Raw genomic sequence first — 20,205 nt, 5'->3', positions numbered from 1 at the left:
TGTACTGCCATTTTTTTTGTCCGCTATAATATTCTTTTACCGCTGTGTGTAATAGGCAGCACGAGGAGCATCACGTGCACTACAATGGCTCATAGAGCTCATACTTTGCTAGCCTACGCCAATCGAGCAAGCCCATATTTGAAGACAAGAACACAAAGAAAATATCTGTCTGGAAAAATTAAATGTCATTTCAGGGCGTTAAAAAAACAACAATCAAGCGACGATTTACTTTTTTTTCATTTGACGCTCTTTTTTTTCCCTTGATTAACATTTTTTTTCTACTGGGCTTTATTTTCAGTGAATGTCATGCCTCCTCTTTTACACCCACTGGTAGCATAATTGTAGTCATCCAAACTCCCAAACTGTCGTGCCCCAACGTGATACTTTCCTGCTAACCCTAACCCGTAGAGCGGAATTCCTCCCTTCTCTTCTTTCTCACATTATTTACTATTGGCATACAAATCTTTTCCTAGTCTGTTCGTTTGTATTTGCGATTGACATACAAACAACTCGCTGGGTTGCACACAAGACACAAATAGACATGCAAAACGTGATTTGAATTACATTAGCGAAGTTTTCCTCCGCTTTCCATAGGTAAAAGAAAAATGACGGCCTCCATCTGAGGGGCGCGCCCCTGTAATATAATTAGCAATATTTAGACCAATTTTTTTTTTTTAAAGATGCTTTTGAACATGCGTGTTGTCGAAATGTATAGTTTTTTTTTTAAGAATAACTCAGAAAATTTTACACACAATACCTTTTGAATCGCATTAGAAACGTAATGAGTTGAAATACAAAAGAGAAAATGTGAAGGTTGACGATGTCAATAAGAGTGATGCTTGACGACGAGGAAGTTGGCTTCACGGGCGCGCTCCCGTGGATCCAGCTTTACATTCCACCTTAAAAGCCCGCACGTGCGCGTTCTTGCCTTTAGATGGTATTGTTTCCCACAGGTTTGCATGGCAGAAGACTATGCTTTTCTAGCTCTTGTGTTCTTATCAAAACAGATTTAAGTGTTCTTCTGCTCTGCTTCTTTCCTGTTTCATGACCTACACCTTGCTAGCTGACATATGAGAGCCATTTTTGAAATTCCGATTTGCAAAAATTGAAATAAAATGAGTTTGAAATCACACAAAATGACCTTTGACCTACAAACTTTAGGTGATTCTGGCCATGTTTGGCCATGTTACCCCCATCAGCTCCGGCTGGCGTTGAGTTTCTCATCTGATTCTTAATCTACACATTGCTAGCTGTCAAAGGAAACAATTTTGTAAAATCAGATTTGCAAAAAATTGAATAATTTAAGTTTGAAATCACACAAAATTACATTATTCCGTTCTCACTTAAGGTGTTGGTTAAGAATCAAGTGAGAAACTCAATGCCATTTACCCTGGTGCTGATGGGAGGCTATCAAAGATGGTCAGCATCACCTTTAGTGAAAAAGTGGTCATGTCATTTTGTGTGGTTTCAAACTCGAATTATTGACATTTTTGCAAATCGGATTTTCCAAAATAGCTCTCACTTGACAGCTGGCACAGTGTAGATTAAGAATGAGGTGAGAAACTCAATGCCATTTTACTCTGGTGCTGATGGGAGACTGCCAAACGTGGACAGCATCACCTTAAGTGAGAATGAAGTAATGTAATTTTGTGTTGATTTCAAACTCAATTTATTTCAATTTTTGCAAATCGGATTTTGCAAAATGGGTCTTATTTGACAGCTAGCAAGATGTAAATTAATAATCAGATGAGAAACACAACGCCACTTTACCCTGGTGCTGATGGAGCCTTCCAAAGATGGCCAGCATCATCTTAAGAGAAAATGGACTAATGCACTTTTGTGTGATTTCAAAATCTTTTTTTTTCTTTCAAATTTTCCCAATCGGATTTTTCCGAAATGGGTCTCATTTGTCAGCTTGCATGATTTAGGTCATGAAAGAGGAGAGAAGCAGGGCAGAAGAACGTTTAAATCTGTTTTAATAACGACGCAAGGAGCGAGAAAAGCAGACTTCTGTCATGCAAACCTGTGGGAAACAATGCTATCTAAAGACGAGAAAGCGCAAATGCGGGCTTTTAAGGCAGAATGGAGAGGACGATTCTCGGGAGAGCGCCCGTGAAGCCAACTTCGGCGTCGTTGAAGCTTGTGAGTCAATGGGGTGGAGACAAATAGTCATTGAGAATCGTTTCCACAAATATATCAGAGCTGCAATTCAGACTGTACTCCAGTCCCTGTTTAAATGACGTCACGACGAATAACCTTACCCAGCTCATGCGGTGTTCATAGGTCTCGGGAATTTAAAAAGTATGAACTCGGATATTAATCCGTCTGAATCGCTTATTGAGAGTTCTATGTGTAACCAATTCTCCTTTTCACTACTGATAGAATCAAACAGAGTTTAAAAATGCACTAATTTAACCCTGCACAAGGTCAGTCACGTAAATGCTCATTCGAGTTACAATTTAGCATGAGTATAAAAGATCAATAATTTAACCATATTAGTCAAAAATAGTCACACCAACTATTTAATAGTTGCAATCATAACCAAACATGATGACATCCTGTCTGTATGTGGTTGGGGCTTGGCAATGTTAATTCCGTTCTAGTTTTTCCGATTGCTCTTTAACGTAGCAGCAGGAGCTCATCTGTTGGACAGTGAAACTAATCAGGAGCCAAGTAAAGTCTCCTCAGAACTGCTAACAACAACAAGGCTAGCAAAGCTCTTCAAGTCAACTGTGCGGAGAAGCCAAACATTACAGACGCCAAACGACGCGCGGTTTCTCTTACGAGTCAACGCAGAACACTTGAACTATGGTTTAGAAACCAGTCGGACTGCTTCGTGAGTAACAAGGCGAAAAGCCTCCGGACCGTCAATCTGAAACTTGCGGCTAGCTCACTCACATTAGCCGGGGGGTAGAAGTGTGCGAGTGGCGCAGGAAAATGGAGTTGTCCGACGTCGTCCTCTACCAGGACGATTCCTGCAACTCATCCATGATGTCCGAGCGAGTCTCGGGTCTGGCCAGTTCCATATACCGCGAGTTCGAGCGGCTCATCGCCAAGTACGACGAGGACGTAGTCAAGGAGCTGATGCCGCTCGTTGTCGCCGTGCTGGAGAACTTGGACTCGGTGTTCTCCGTCAACCAGGAGCACGAAGTGGAGCTGGAGCTTCTGAAGGAGGACAACGAGCAACTTGTCACCCAGTACGAACGAGAGAAGTCGCTGAGAAAGCACATTGAAGAGGTACGTGTTTATATCATGCATCCTGATTTCCAACCACAACAAGGGTTACAGATCGAATAATCCAACTACGTTCAACTACTAAGAGTGTAGTAGCTAAATTACATTCTAAATTTATTTTTAAAAATGATAAAATCACATAATTCGACTGCTGCACAAAGTACGATTTATTAGAACCAGAGTGGCAGCTTTTGTTGCACTTGTTACTGGAAGGTTTTACCTGTTGCAGAAACCAGAGGTTTCTTTAGGCCTGCAATTAACTATCATTTCAATTATTCAATTGATGTTCACTGATTTTATTGACTAATCATTGCATCGGATTTTTCACGAGTTTAATTTTCGCCTTTCATTAAATCATCAAGACATTTTTTTTTCAAGTTGAAGTTTCCAGAAGCGTTCATAATTGGGTTTCTGGTTTCGTCCATAACATCAGAAAATCAGAAAAGTGCTGCTTATTGCCTTCCTAAATAAAAGCAGATTTTGCTAATATTTATTTTGATTCAGCAACATGATAAATCATTCTGCCTTCAAACAGTACTATAGGAGTCTAAGAAAATTTCCAAAGAGACTGAATTTCTGAACATTTGGCTCATTTTAGGTCTCTACACAATTGATCATTCAAAATATTTATTGACTTAATCTGGTAATTAGTTACTATCGAATGAACAATTAATTGTTGCTCTGTTGTAGTTATTTATTTCTGTTTGGCTTTTTTATTCTTTAGTTTTTAGATTAATTTAATAGTACTATTATGAGAAATACTTCATTTTCGTTATGAAACAATGGCATTTGAATCACACACAAATTCAGTCGCTTGCATAAGCGTGTCCTACAACAGAGGTCCCCAACTACTGGTCAGTGGCCTGGTACTGGTCTACGAATCAACTGTTACCGGGCCGCATGGGCTGCAACCAAGATAATGAACTATTTCCATTTTATGTATTATCCGAGCCTAAAAGCTGTATTATTTTGAAAAACAAATTGAAAAAAAATTGAAAACTGGCCAGATTCTCTTGGATTTGTTTCAGTCACTTGAGTGCCAAAATTTCACTCGTAAATAAATTAAATGAACAAGAAAGAAATGTCTTTGGGAAGCGGGAAAGGCCCAGCCAATCAAGAGACATGCGATGAGCCTACAACTATGAAGAAAAGAAAGTCTTACTTGAAATAATGACTTAATGCGGTCAGGACCTCAAGCGCTACTTTGTCCGAAAAGCACCCACAAACTGAGAAGCAATGGATTTGCTACCTTTCTGTTACCCCCCGTCAATGACGATCAAATTGTCAAGCGTCAATATGTCCGCTCCCGATTCTTTACCTTTTTGTTACCAAAGTAAAAGTAAAAAAAAAAAAGTAAAAAAAAAACAAAAACCATTGACTGAAGTATGATGATTCTTTGGTCGTCTATAGATTGAAGCAGACATATTTTTTTCACTGAAACAAATTATTTTGAATTGAAAATTGATTCCAAATCATTGACCCAAAACTCATAACTGAATCAAATGATGAGAGAGTGAAAAAAAGTTGAAGCTTATTATTCACACTGAAAACTCGGGCAGTGCCGTTGTCAACACGATAGAGCTTATCCTGCACCTTGGACAGGATGATGCTGGAATAGTCTGGAAATGTTTTAACTGTGAAGTTTGTCACAGTCAATTTCACTTGAAATATAAATATGCATCACTGTGGTCTCATCTTTTATTACAGTTATCGGCTGTGAAATCTATTGATCAATGGACTGGTTTATGGCTGGCTCATTCTAACCTCTTTGGTTTAATGCGCATTTGAAGACGTACTCTGATGTTACTTTCACTTGCAGTTTAACAATCTCTAGTGTCTCATGTCGGAGGATGTTTACACTTTTAAGGTTTTGTATCTGTATTGTTTGATTTTATATTTTTTAAATGAGAAACGTTTTGTGTCCAGTGGCTATCAAATCGAAAGCCCTTTAACTTAGTATATTTAGGCAAAACAGTGGAAAAACACAATTTACTAGAGTGTAAATTGAATAATCACCACCACATTATCTGCTCAGCTGACTGCTGTTCTGTTGTCAGATCTTGTGGTCTTCTCACTAAAGTAAATTGCTTAGCCATGCAAATATGGTGCAATGACAGTTGTTTTATTTATAAGTACACTAAGGATGCACATGTATTGTGCAGAAGCCATAGAAGCAAAAGTGCACCGAGAACTTGTTGACTCATTGTGCTTTCTTTTTGTTTCTTAGCCAATCAGCACTTGATACTTGACCATTCTTCCACACTGCCTTTTGTTATGTGTATGAAGTCAACCATTGAGTTAAAAATGAATGCTTCAGGGGTCATGATGCAACACACCACTCTCACTTAACGGGGTTTACAAGTAAAAGAGTCACAGAAAGCGTCACAAATCACTCAAGGACATCCTCGGAACCCGGCCCCAGAAGGACAGAGAAAAACTCAAAACCTCATCGGGGGAAAAATAAGAAACCTTGAAAAGGTACTGCAGACGGGAGTACACCCGTTCCAGGTTCAACAGGCTGCTGTAGATGTTGAGTGCTAGATGACACATGTGCCATATGTGCCATATAAAGCAATGAAGGGTACTGTAGAATAATAAGAGTAAATTCTAAAGATGAAATGATGCAGGAAGATGCCTTTTGAGGAAGGTCTTTTTCAAATCATCACAGCAGCACCTCTGTGCCGTGCTCTCTTTTGCCTGCGTTCCTGGGTCCTAGTCGCATAATTTTTCACATCAACATTTCAAATCAATGTGCGTCCACCGGACACAACGCCTTTTGTAGCAGTGTACTAAAGAATCGTTTCACATAAAAATAGTAATTTTTATTTAGTATGATTTAAATGAATTTAAAACGTCACTGTATGAATATTGAAACTAAAAAATAAATAGATACACTGGCATTCCAGTTCTGTACTTTTTTTTTACTCCGTGGCTAACCAACAAAGTTCGGTTGTGGTCATTGTGTAAGCGGTTTAAGTGTCATCTCTCTATCACGGCTCCCTATCATGTTGAAGCTATCGTTCATATTTCTGCTGCCTTCAAATTGAAAAGAATCCATTTAGTTGGAAGGCTGCTCTTAATAGATAAACAACGACACCACGAGTGTCCTCGCACTCTTGCTCGCGCACTTGAATTCAATCAGCTAACCGGGAACAAATATTTGTACAGAACAGAAAGCAAATGGTCCGTTACCAACACAACACACAACTTAAGCATGTCCACAAAATAAGAACATAACAAAATGAAATTCAAAATAATGTATGCAAACTCCAAATTAATTCACACACACATCACAAATACATCCAAATGAATAAACATACTTTCTATACTGTCTACTCCCGATATGCTCAGAGATTAACAAACTGTCACACTTTCATGCTTTGCCCATATTCAAAAACTAACAAACAAAAAATTGTCACAGATAAACTGCATTGGTCTACAAGCCGCAGGTCGTAACATCACATATTTATGCAGAAAGATGGTATATGGAAGTTTTTTTGTTTTTGTTTTTATTTGTATTTAATTTTTTTAACTACCTGCTTACAGCAATATCTATCTTCAATTGACTGAACATGCCTGCATCTTTACCATCAACCTATTTTCAACATAGTAGTGGCTGTAGAGCAGGGATCACCAAGCGTTTTGAAAAGGCTACATCTTTGGTACTGAGAAATACTGAGAATACGAAGGGCTTCCAGTTTACGTGAAGACACCGATCATGTTAATGATTTTTCACAGTAATTAAGGAAAATCTGTAGTAAATATGTTAATCAATTTTAATATGTAATGCAAATGTAATAAATGTATCATTGTTTGTAAATTCATAGAAAATCACCAATGTTCTATCATTGGTAAGCTATTTGCAGAACAGGCCTGCAGGCTACTCGTGATCTTTGGGGGCTACCTGGTGGGCGGGCATCACATTGGTGACCCCTGCTGTAGCTTGAAATAACAGTTCTCAACTCAAAATCACTACTTCAATAGTGTCTCCCTTTTTCCCTTTTTTGATTGTTTATTTTATTGCACCTATTTGCACATAAATCATATATATATATATATATATATATATATATATATATATATATATATATATATATATATATATATATATATATATTTTTTTTTTTTTAATGGACTGCTCCAATAGCCCGTCGAGTCATAAGACTGCCATCAGAGGCCTCACATTGAACGTGACATGACTGGATGCTCACTGCAGGAAGGCGGTCCTATACTGTATTGATCCACCATGTTTAACGTTGGAAGTAGTTAAAGTGTAAAAAAACAACAACTGAAAAACATGTTGCTCAACCATGAGGTAGCGCAACCATAAGGCATAGCATACATCAAAGCATACATTTAGCAGAAAATTCTAATCTGCTCGCTTTTTTTAACCCACAAGGGCTGAAGAAGAGCAAAACAGAAATTGGACCGAGGCTACTTTCAGTATTGGCGTGCATGTCAATACAAAAGGATTTATTATTGGAAATGAAACGTGAAAACAAACTCTACAGGCAAGTCATGAAAGTCTTTCTGTGGAAAAAAAGAAGAATGGATTTTGTATTAAAATAAGTGCTGCCCAAGTGTTTGTGTGAGTCAAGCATTTGATGTACTGTAGTTATTTGTTCATTTTTAATATGTTTTTGTCATTTTATTTAATTCATATTCAATTAGTGGTAAAGAAATAAAATGATGTTCCCTTATGAAACTGCAAATTGTAATTTAGCATGCAATCTTGTGAAAGCTTGCCTGCTTTTAGTGTCACATTCTGTCTGGGTTTTTACTGTTGTGAGTTTTTTTTTTGTGGCGTTTGAGTTATTTCGCTTTTGGGTTCATGTTGTTTTTCCCTGATGTCTATTGTTAGTGTAATTTGTGTCTTGAGCGTGTTCTAGCTCTAGTGTCCTTACCTCTGTGGACTCCGCCTTCCCTGGCATGCCTCACGCGACGTCCCAATGTGTGTGTATACTGTTTGTATAAACTGGTGCCCTTCACATGCCTCTGTACCCATGAAGTAGCTCTTGGTTTCAAAAAGGTTGGTGACCCCTGGTCTACACTGTATGTGCTTAACTGATGACCAATCCAGGGCATACCCAAATTCAGCTGATATCAGCTTTAGCTCATAAATGACCTTCCATAGAAAATAGAAAATATAAATATAAATAGTAAAAAAAATGAAAGCCAAGTTAACAAAATGTCAATTTATAGATAGGCACAAGAAGTTGTTCGAAATAGATTTGACAAATAAATCTGAATTTGATATTTGGGATCTTCACGTTACAGTGAAGATTACATAACAGCCGGGGACAAAGGCACAGACCCTTAAACATTGCCTGTCAAAGTCCTATTTTCTTTTTCTGTTTTTATAAATAGCACATATTGCTAAAACTGGCAATGCTAATGTTCTGGAACCCTGCAATCACTGAACTATAAATGAGGCAAATGAAACCTTTAGAGGAGATGAAAATGAGCTGACACCACTCATGTTTATCAAAGGGAGTAAAGAACTATACTAATCACTGTTCTTATTATGACAGAAAGTGACAGTCAACCGAATAATCATATTAATTACCGTATTTTCCGCACTATAAGGCACACCGGATTATAAGGCGCACCCTCAATTAATGACACATTTTAAAACATTTTCCATATATAAGGCGCACCGCATTATAAAGTGCAACAGTAGAAGCAGTCAAACTTTATTAGATTACAAACCAGCTTTCTGACAACGCCATTCACTCCCAAAATGAATAAACGACTGCCTTATGTTTTATTTTATTAGTATTTCCGTGACAGCTTATCTTTTAACAGCAAGGTATAACATGTAGTGCAACATTTCTCAGGGAATTTTTCCTCCAGTGCAATCACAATATAGTAATACTCAAAGTAATAACAATAATAACTCAAATAATAACTCTAAACTCTCAATAGCATAATTACTAAATGTCAATCTGACCAACCTTGTTCAACTGTAAACACACAAAAGTGACTGGTAAAACTTACTTTATCAGTTAATTCCCCATCTATGAATCCCAATCTTAAATATTCATCCATATATACGGCGCACCGGATTATAAGGCGCACCATCAGCTTTAAAAAAAAAAAAAAAAAGGCTTTTAGGTGCGCCTTATAGTGCGGAAAATACAGTACAACAAATATTTTCGTTATTTAAGGCATATTCCACTTGTCACTGCTCCAAGTCCAGAGGCCTAGCCCCAGCTCGAGGTTTATCTCAATGGAGGAGGAAAAGGCAAGGCAGGAAATTCTTGAGGAAAAACAAGGACTTCCCTTATTTCTTTCGTCCAGTCATGGGTTTCTGCTAACCTACATGAGATTGTCAGCTAGTGCAGTGCAGAACCAGGGTTCAGATTAACACAAATCATTCTTCTGTAATGTGCATTTCAATACATTTCGTGTGTGTGTGTGTGTGTGTGTACATATAAAAAAAAAGCTGTCAATTGAGACGCATTTTCAAAAATCCATCCATCCATAGCCGCTTCCCCAATTGGCAAAAAATTGAAATGACCAAAAATGGCGTTCTGACAGCTAAGTCTATAGAAATTGTAGTTGTACCACACAAAATGTAGGGTTTTTGAATTTATGGTTGTGTTCAGAGAATCAAGTTATCTAAAGATTTTGATATGGTTACGCATATAAATGTTTACAGTGTGTCACTAGTAATAATATAATATTAACGCTATAAGTCATAGCACAACCTTTTTCTTTTGTAGCTTTTTAGGAGTGTTGCAAAAACCACAACTTCATCATGGGTTACTAATTTTTTAATTGATTATCTAAGCCAGGATTTTAAGCCGCAGTTTCCCTGGACTCACAGGACTAAACTTCTTCTGTCAGGGCGTGTTCCTTGTTGTGGTCTTCCCAGAAGCAGACAAGACGTTTTCAGAAACAAAGTTCATTTCAGCTTGTTAATTGAGTGCCAATACAGTGGTGCCCTGTGAGTTTGGTTGCATCCATGCACTTGTGCCTGAGCCACATGTGTTAGTGTACTGGAATCCAAAAACAAAAGGTGCATTATGCATCCATTGCTGGAGGAAGAGAGTGTGACAGTCAACACAGAAACTCATTCCCTGGTTTCTCATGTGCAGTTCAATCTTTTTTTTTTTTGGTCATGTGGATAAACTTCAGGATGAGAGTAACATGCTGAGTTTTGCTACAGTACAAGTATCATGAACCCCAAATTGTTGTTGGTAAATGTTTATACGCTGAGATTCAAGAAATCACTCTATAGGCTGAATTATGGCTCTCGAGGAACCGGAGTTCCCTACTCCTGGTATAAAATATACTTTTGTTCAGTAGTCTGTCAAAAGAAAACTATATTTCATGCAGATGAAAATGCAATGGGTGGTTGCCTCAAGCAGTTTGATGGCCTCAGATAAAGGTTACTGTGAAATTGTCACATAAAACAAAAGAGAATAACCTTTGTATATTTGAATACTAAATTATAATAATATCTTGGTCAAGCTATGTACTGTATGCAACTTTAATACTAACTAACTATATTTTTCAGACATTTAGGTGCAATTAAAAATTTTAATGAAAAAAAATGTGCTTTTTATTCTTAGTAGTCAGTCAAAGCACGGAAAATCTCAATTGATCAGGGGCACAAGAAGTTGCAGACTTCTAAAAAGAGCTCCTTGGTGAGGTACTAACAGGGAGAGCAACATTATGATATTGTTACTAAAGGAGTCTGCTTGTGAAGTGGCGGGTGATTCTCATCTGTTTGCAGATGAAAACCTCCCCTAGGTCAGAACTTCATATAAATAGGAGCCCACATCACAAGACTCCATCTTTACAAGCAACATGCCTGATCTGAATTCCCCTGAGTATCTGTCCGTTACAGTATGACTTTCAAGATTAGGTACCTGTGTTACTTTCTTACATTACCTAAACGATTACATATCAATCGTTGACTTAAATATAGTGTTCCAAATTTGATCTTTTAGATGCAGAATTTACTAGATTTAATAACTTGCAGTGTCTAACATCATATGTTGAGGATGGAGTCGCTGAAAGCAAAGTAGCGTGAAACTTGATTTAACAAACTAATTGAGTAGAGTTTGTCCATTTTAGCCGAGTATCTGTCAAATTGAAGTGCTTTTTTTCCCCTCAAGACTGCTACTATGATGGGGCACCATAAGTGCCAAAAATAATAAATCAAATACAGTCGGCCCCCGGCTTACGAGCACCCTGATTTACGAACAATTCGCCTTACGAGCGTGGATCAGGGAGATTTTTGTCCTCCGCTTACGAACAAACCTCTCGCCTTACGAGCAATTCGACATGCCGGCCATTGAGTATGTAGAAATGTTCTTGTTTAATTGCGTCAATAAAATCAACAGTAGCGACATCATCAATCATCAGTAGATACTTGTGGCAGTAACGTGAACGCTATTGGTCTTACAACGTCACACTGACTGTCTCACTCACGGTGTCTAAATATATTACCATTTAAGTGTAGTGTTTGTACAGCTAAAGGGAAAAACAGCTGACATGAAATTAAATGTGCCGATTGCAGGACAAAGAATTGTCATTGGTTTAAATGTGTGTTTTTTTTAAATTAATTGTCAATACATTCCAACCGTTTAAAAAAAAAAGTGCGAATAATTATCAGTCAGTCACGGAGATGCGAATATGCTATTGGTCGATTAAGGTCACCCGGTCTCACTCACGGAGATGCTATTGGCCGGCGTTACACGTCAATCACAGAAATGCCGATATGCTATTGGCCGAACGCCTTTATCTAGCTTGAAGGGACAGGATGGAAGGAAGCAGAGAAAATGAGTGAAAAACGGAATGTTGTGAAGACTTTGCAAACTTTATCTGTTAGACATAGCTTCTAAAATTACTAGCAGCGGTAAAGAAAGAAATAAGAGGATGATGTTTTAGTATCTGCGTGATTTGCACCCTGACTGAAAGAGTTACTGTAACACTGTAAGACCAATAGCATATCCATCGCCGTGTTATTTTAGAGCGTTGGACTCTGCCCCCTATGCTTACACCCAGCTCAAGTCTCGTCGTTTCAAAGGTAAAAGCTATTTATCCAATGTATTTATTATAAAATGCAAGTGTGCAGCAGATTATGTCACTCAATTTTAATATATGTATACAGTGTGTCGTTTTTACCTAAGACTTCTGCGCGCGATGCACGCATTCACGAATTAACATGGGTTTGGATTGCCCGCTATACGAGCAATTCGAGACACGAGCGTAGCCGCTGAACGGATTAAGTTCGTAACCCGGGGGCCCACTGTACTTTATGAAATAGCGTTAACATTATTAACATACACAAACCGCATCCTGTGGTTGTCTTGTGCATATGCGGTTTCTCCAACTGTACTCATCCTGCCCAATTCATACCCACTGAATTGGATGAAAGAATGGAAGTTATTTTGTCGATGAGTTGACGAATCATCCCTTTCTGCTTTACGTTGTCAGTTTAGAAAATTAACTTCATGATTCAGAATGTCAGAAGATACACATTTATTCTTAAATACTTGATTTAACAAACACATATAGAAGAGTTTTGAATTGTAAACGCAGTGTGGGTAGCAGAATAGGTTATGTACGAGTGCAAACCAATAGTGAGTTTGTAAATTTCTTCATCTGGTATTTTAGAAGCATTTCTAAAGTGCCTACCATGTTATTTATGTTTATTCTACAAAGATAGCGACCACTTGTCACATTGCTAATTACGTATTAATTTATTTAGTATTGATTATGCAGCCAGTAAAACAAATGTTTGCTTTGATTAATACACTTTAATGACGTGTGACTTGTAAATGGTAAATGGACTTTCACTTTTCTACCTTTGGTACTCAAAGCGCTTTGCATTAACTAGTCATTTACCTACTGATGACGCAGCATCAGGAGCAACTGGGGTTTAGTGTCTTGCTCAAGGTCTTTGGTAGAGGTTTTATGAAGATATTTATGAATGCATAAACACACACACACACACACACACACACACACACACACACACACACACACACACACAATACATGTTAAAACCAAACACAGGTCCTTGCCGTATAGCTGGATTTCTTCCACAAAAGAGCCAACATCATCCACCTGATGTGCCAATAGCTTACATCAGTGGTTCTCAAATGGGTATCACTCGGTGAACTCCAGGGGGTACTCGAGAGTTTAAATAAAATGAACAAAAACTCAATTATTTAAAAATAGTGATTGAAATAATGAAATGTTTTAGGAAAATATAACTTCATAACAGGTCTGACACTTTATGTTGATTATTTTTTATGGACAATCATCAATAATTCAGTTATTTCTTTCTGATAACAGATCTCTTCAATGATCTAAATGTGGACACATTATGTTGATTATATTTTGGACTAATACAAATGAAGTTTGAAGTGTTCTAAAGTTTAATACATCAGACACTGAGGGCATGTTTTAAGTTGTTTAAAATGTCTGAAAACATATTTTACAGGGGGTAGATCACTGAAAAAAGGTTGAGAACCACTGGCTTAGATGACAGATAATAAAAGACATGTGCTGTGCAGACAATTTTCTCAGACGAGTCCACACTTTCTCGTGCTGCAATTGTTATCCCCTTATTTATCTTAGTTCAACATGACTCTAAAGCCAAAACCTTGCTATTCCCTATTTGTTAATACAGAATTAGATGAGAAAATCCTGCCCCATTTAGTTAATTTATATAGTGATCTTAAACTAATGTGAGTGTGTAGGGTTGTTTGTCAATTTCTCCTCTGGCTGGGGACCAGTCTATGGTGTGCCACAGTCAGGATAGGCTCTAGCTCACCTGCGACCCTAATGCGGGCAACCATGATAGAAAATGGATGTAAACTGTACTGTTATGTCAAAAAATAATGACAAAATTGAAATTCAGTGCCTTTTCAATGTCTTTGCTCTGATTTTTGTTTTCTTCTTCATTTGCAGAGATATATTGCAAATGAAGACTCCTTGGACGGTGAGAGGAAGGAGCTCCAGAGTAGAGTTATGGCGCTGGAGTCACACTCTCGTCAGCTGGAGCTAAAAACAAGAAACTATGCAGATCAAAGTAAGTCTAATGTATTAGAAGAGGTGTGATGCACACAAAAGTTCAGTTGTTAACAGCTTTTCAGCTTTGTGACTGTTGAAGGCAATTGAGCCAGATGTACATTGTATCAGCAACATATTGGCTTAAAAATCACAAACTGTCGCAAAATCATATTCTGGGTGAAACTAACGAAGCAACAGAAATAACAATGACTGATTCAGATTTTTATCTTAATTATCATTTTATTTGAAAGCAAGCTTGTACCTGGTCGGATGACTTCTACAGACTAATTAGAAATGCAGGACAGGACAACTTTCAGAGCTAAGTTTCAGGGCATCACAAACGGGGAGATAATCTTCTTAGACCATCAAGGAAAAGCCCTCATGATGTGTGCATGACTGCCTTGTTGACAGCGCGTGACCACTTGTTTGTTCCAACAAGGGTTTTGTATGAAGGGAAACTTTGAGAAGTCAGTGTCATTTTGCAGTGTGTATTGCAGCGTAACACTTCTCCTTTTGCTGTTTTTGTCATATTTAGTTTCACTTGTCATATATTCTGTTCCTTGGCAGAATTGAGTGCAGCATGGGCTAAATTAGCAAGGCGGTGGAACACATTCCACTCTTTCGCAGGAGTCTATCTTCAAGTACAAGTACAGTAGCTCAGTGATAAAGTTTATAACGCCCTCTTGTGTCTAAAGAGAACTCATTTGATTTTTCTCAAAACAGCTTTCTAATTATGGCTATTGTGCTGTCAAAACCTTTGTTTTGAAAGGAAAAAAAAATGAAACACTAAATTAGCATTGGCTATTATCTTCCGTTGTTAAAGGAAAATTTTACTCACTCAGCAGTAAAAAAGTAATATTTTGTCGAATCAATTTAATAGCTTCATTACTGTTCAGTGTACAATTAATACCTTTTAAAAATGCTTCTTGGCACTTGCTGACTGACCATGACATCACATGTGCTCAGGCCTTAAGTAACAGTCACAGCTCACCTACTGTATTTTCCGAGTTTGGTCATTTGACATTTGGAAGCTGTGTCGTGATTGGTTGTGACCTGAGCATGTGCAAAATGTGTTTTCAGAAGTATTACCTGTACATGATTACATCAAATTGATTACCAACAAAATATTACATTTTTATCACCAAATGCTAAATTAAGTAAAGCAGAAACCAGTTCCTCGACGTTCATAATCCACCTGTTTTCTAGCTTTCACTTTCAACACACCTGATTGAAATGATCAGGATACTTATCAGGATCCCACAGTGCTTTGTTATGTGTTCAGTCATTTAAATCAGGTGTGAGGAAAGGGGGAGACACCGAAAACAGGTAAGATACAGCTATCAAGAAATTGCTCTTCTCTACCAGTTTTAAAGCGTATGCATGGCGGAAAATGGAATCTTAATATTGTAAGTATTGTGTTTGCTTTTCCTTTTAAATGTATATTTTATGAATTACGCATCTTTACAAAATTAAATACAACATCTTCCTTGTAGTTTTAGAAAGTTACTACAAACAGATGAAGCTTTCAACGAAGTGGCTGTCGTACTAAAACTACTAAAACATCTTCCCTCGTGACACGACCTCGGATAAGTGGTGGATGGATGGTAGGAAAGAAGCAAGGAAGGAAGGAAGGAAGGAAGGAAACACTTTTTTGAATTTGACAGGAACTGCCGATAGGAAAGTGTCTAGTCAGTGTGACAGAGGTCCCCCTTCTGGTCATGAGCTTTCAATGCAGCCGCATTAAATTGAACTTGCTTTACTTTTGTTTTCAGTAACTGTCGATTTTTTATTTTTATTTATTTATTTATTTATTTATTTATTTATTTTAATGTAGTCATCAGATTTGAGGAGAGAGAAGCAGAGCTCAAGAGGGAATACAATGCTCTCCATCAGAGACACTCTGAGGTATTATTTTTCTTCTTTTTTCTTCTTTTCTCATTTTAAACAGACAGGGTGTCCATAAAGACGCTTTACCATTTCAATAATGTATTAAAAATGCAATTGATTAGATATTTTCTTCTGTTTTATCTTACTTTGTAGATGATCCATAGCTACATGGAGCACTTGGAGCGTACTAAACACCAGCATACAGTAACAGTGGAGCCCTCAGATTTGGGCACAAGCACGGGCACGTCAGTCAGAACGCGGTAAGGCCTGACTCCTCTCCTTGAAGTGAGTTACAGTGGACCCCCAGTTTACGACATCCCCGCCTTACTTTTTTTTTTTTCATCTTATGACTTGGACCGCAACGTTTTTTTTTTGTCGCCTCTTTACACCATTTTTTTTTTTGCCTTACGACACCTCAAACATGGTCAGTGACGCGTGTCTACAAAGGGCAACACGCTCATACGTCACGACACACGTCACTGCTTACGTCACTACAATGCTGGTCTACTATTGGTCGGTGTCACGACTCCCTAAGAAACTAGTCTACTATTGGTCGGCATTACGGGGTCACAAAGATTCTGGTCTGCTATTGGTCAGCGGACGGGGTCACAAAGCTGGCTGCCTAAAGACTTGATCTCATTTGAGAGTGCTTTCAATATCGTATTTATAGTGCTTTTTAGTGCTTAATTCAAACTTTAATTGGTTAGCCATTGGTCCCAAGATTGCGAGTGATGTTAAAAGGAGAAGTAAGACGATGATTAGTATGGAAACGAAGCTGGAGATAATCAAGAAATATGAAGAAGGCTAAGCTAGCCTAGCCTAAACAAGACTACCCTCTCTAGTGAATATGGCCATAACAAGCTCGTCACTTCACTTAAAGGTAAATAAATCCTTTTATATATTTTTTCTATGCATAATTTATGCATTTATATTACCATATTTTCTGCACTATAAGGCACACCTAAAAGCTTTAATTTAAAAAAAAAAATGATGGTGCGCCTTATATATGGATCAGTATTGTGATTGGGATTCGTAGATGGGAAATGAAGTGATGTAAGCTTTACCTGTTTCTTTTGTGTGTTTACAGTTGAACAAGTTTGGTCATATTGACATTGAGTTATGCCATTGAGAGTTTAGAGTTATTATTTGAGATATTATCATCACTTTAAGTATTACTATATTGTGATTGAAAAATTTTTAAAATATGTCATTAATTGAGGGTGCGCCTTATAATCCGGTGTGCCTTGTAGTGCGGAAAATATGGTACATATGGTAGCACTTACTATACTATTTTGATACAAATTCTTAACATTTATGCACAATTGATGTTTTTACCTGCGGTTTTACACGTATTAGCTAATTAACATAGGTTTGGGTTGCCCGCCCTACGGCGAATTCACATTACGCCCCGAAATTAAATACATTATATTTGGATGTGTTCAATCAGAAAGAATTCATTTATATGTTTATTTGTGAGAAAAAACATGTGTTGCTCACTGAAGGTTTTGATTTTATTTACACACTTGTTTTAAATTAGCATGGTAAATGTTTTGGTAAACATTTACCTTGGTAAACAAATGCTATATTACTGCATATATTTTGATTAAAAATAAAACAGTTTCATGATGCAGAGCAATGGCAAATTACCCCAAAAGATTTTAAAATGATATGTTTTGGAGCTGTGATATTTTTGCTCAAAGTTATCGTACCGTCAGAATCTGATATGTTCCTACGCCTGTCACGAATAACCCGCGGATCCCAAATGGGAATGGACCCCAACCAGGCACGAGAGGTGATGGTACTGAGTTTAATAACAAAAGGAGCACGCAAGGCGTGAGAAAAACACAAAAACAGTCCGAAGGCAAAGTAGCAAACCAAAGTCACAAAGTACCAACACAAAGCGAGATGAGAGCGTCTGGATCAAAAGTCCACAGGAACGAAGGGGGGCGTGAGTCCACGGGGAATGGCTGAAAACAAAGTAACAACAGAAATCGTTCACAAGCCGTAAAACATAACACGCACAAAGTACAAACCAAGATGACTCGAGAAGGTAGGACGTGAGGACAAGAGCGCTGGGATTCACGGAACAGCAAGCAAGCTTGGCGAAGGAATAACCCGGCAAAGGCTTGTAAGTGCCGGCCAGCTTATAAAGCCCTCTGACGAGATGCGCTACAGGTGTGAGTGTCCGATGGCCCCGCCCAATGCGGAGGAAGGAGACAGTCTGCAAATCAACACAAACTAAAAAGGCAAGAAACGTGACAACGCCTAATGGGCTCCAAATATCACTTATCAGCTTCCTTGACTGCTAATAGTCTGTTTTGTCCGAGGAGAAGAAGAAGAAAAAAAATAACCCTGACACCCCAACCAAAAAATTAATACTTACCTTTGGAAAAGTTCAATCCACAATCCAATGATATAGGTTTAGTTCCCAGACGGTCAACCTTTAGAAATGGCTTATTATGTCACTAGGCAGTCTTGCAATCTCTGTAAACTGTTTACAACATTCTGGTGATTTTACACAGTACTTAACCACATTTCTGCCACCTGGGAGTCCTCCTGTGCTTATAGTTTACAATCATGATGAAAGGGTCTATTTTACAAAATGAAAGTTAAAAAAAAAAAAAAGAAAAGAAAATTCTCTCTGACATTCTCTGTCTTATGTACATGTACTCTAACTTTGATGCAAAGTTCACTACCTCTCTCTGACACACTCAGACAAAAACAGGTGACTTTAGGATCATGCAGCCAGGAAGTTGCAGCCTGATGAGAGGCATATAGAGTAGGCTGCCTCAGCATCCGACAGAGGGGGAAGAAGTAAAGGGGGCGAGAGAGAGAACAGCAGCGAATTTTGTACTGCGCAATGTCATATCTCAGAAGGCAGGAAGATTGACAGAGCGACAAAAACTGATTCGTCAGAGGAAGGCGGCGGTGGAATTAACAAGCTGCTCTTTGCTGTCAATGGATGACTTTATTCTTTCCTCTGCTGCTTTGATTTGCTCTGTTGGTGCTCCTGAATTGCTGTTATTGTCACTGCTGCTCCCATTCACTGCCTTCCTCACAACTGAGCTTTTTTTCTGCTGTGACTATAAAACTGCTTACAGTATTTTATTCTGGGTTCTAATAAGGTTTATTCACTTTTCTGGTACCCATAGCTGCCTTAGTTTTTCCCAAGCATTTTGGCACCATTGTGATATGGAGCCATGAGCCCCGGGCTTTTGCTGCTTTTTGTTTTTGGCTTTGTTGGGGGAGCAGTGGTCATCAACTCTGCTATATTGGTGTCTCTGTCAGTTCTGCTACTAGTTCACTACTCAGTCTCTACTGGCGGTTTACCTGCCTTGCCGTCTTTCCCCTCCATACAGAGTCCCAGCAGGTACATTTATGTGCATAGTCATGACTTTAATGGCATTTTGAATCTTTCCCGTTTGCGACCCAATCTAATTTTAAAACCTGTTTGAATGCTTAACAGGCAGTAGTCCTGTAGGAGATAACACATTGTCACAGTTGCACATAAAAAGTACAAGCCTAAAAAGCTTAAAGAGAGTATGTGTAATTTTTCGCATGCGCCCGTGGAGAGATTTATGGGCATTACAGTAAATGCCGCAAAACACAACTCTTCCTCCAGCTGTTGGAGTAGTGCCACCCTCATGTAATATAATTTAATTTCATGATAACTAGACCTATATTTAAAACATACTGTTGGTCATTAAGAACACATTTATTTGCAAGTTTTTGAAAATCTTAATAATTGAATGTATTCATTTTAAATGAAAAACAACCTAAACCTTACATATTGTCACTTTGAAGGAGAAAATAAATTTCACTCAATGTTTGAACAGCCAACAAACCAGTTTGTAAAATACGTACTATTTTAATACTATGGGTTTTAACAAAATTATAGATTCAAACAGCCTCCATTGGTGTTTCATCACACCAAAAAGAATACATGCAAGCTATGTTTATAAAAAAAAAAAAAAGTAAAACATTGGTTGGTCCTAATCAACTTCTACACCTGACAGATAGGGAGTATTTTGGTAAATCTTAGGTTAAGTA

At 38.0% G+C, this 20,205-nt stretch overlaps 1 protein-coding gene across 3 annotated transcripts in view; it reads left to right on the top strand.

The window, feature by feature from the left end:
• The first annotated feature begins 2,663 nt into the window (after positions 1 to 2,663).
• The window catches only part of spag9b (sperm associated antigen 9b), a 43,953-nt gene continuing 26,411 nt past the window's right edge, over positions 2,664 to 20,205 (top strand). For 2 of the 3 annotated variants that reach the window (XM_088439150.1, XM_088439148.1), the window contains exons 1-4: positions 2,665 to 3,237; positions 14,167 to 14,287; positions 16,103 to 16,173; positions 16,309 to 16,415. In XM_088439150.1, coding sequence (XP_088295276.1) covers positions 2,938 to 3,237; positions 14,167 to 14,287; positions 16,103 to 16,173; positions 16,309 to 16,415 — 599 coding nt within the window. In that variant the 5' untranslated portion in view covers positions 2,665 to 2,937. Of the gene's footprint in view, positions 3,238 to 14,166; positions 14,288 to 16,102; positions 16,174 to 16,308; positions 16,416 to 20,205 lie in introns of all 3 variants that reach the window. The other variant, XM_088439149.1, reaches the window with a different exon arrangement.

This window comes from Hippichthys cyanospilos, chromosome 17 (genome assembly GCF_059441005.1).
Source record: "Hippichthys cyanospilos isolate Australia breed blue-spotted pipefish chromosome 17, RoL_Hcya_1.0, whole genome shotgun sequence".
Classification (NCBI taxonomy): Eukaryota; Metazoa; Chordata; class Actinopteri; order Syngnathiformes; family Syngnathidae; genus Hippichthys; species Hippichthys cyanospilos.
This window is presented reverse-complemented; position numbering and strand designations above follow the sequence as displayed.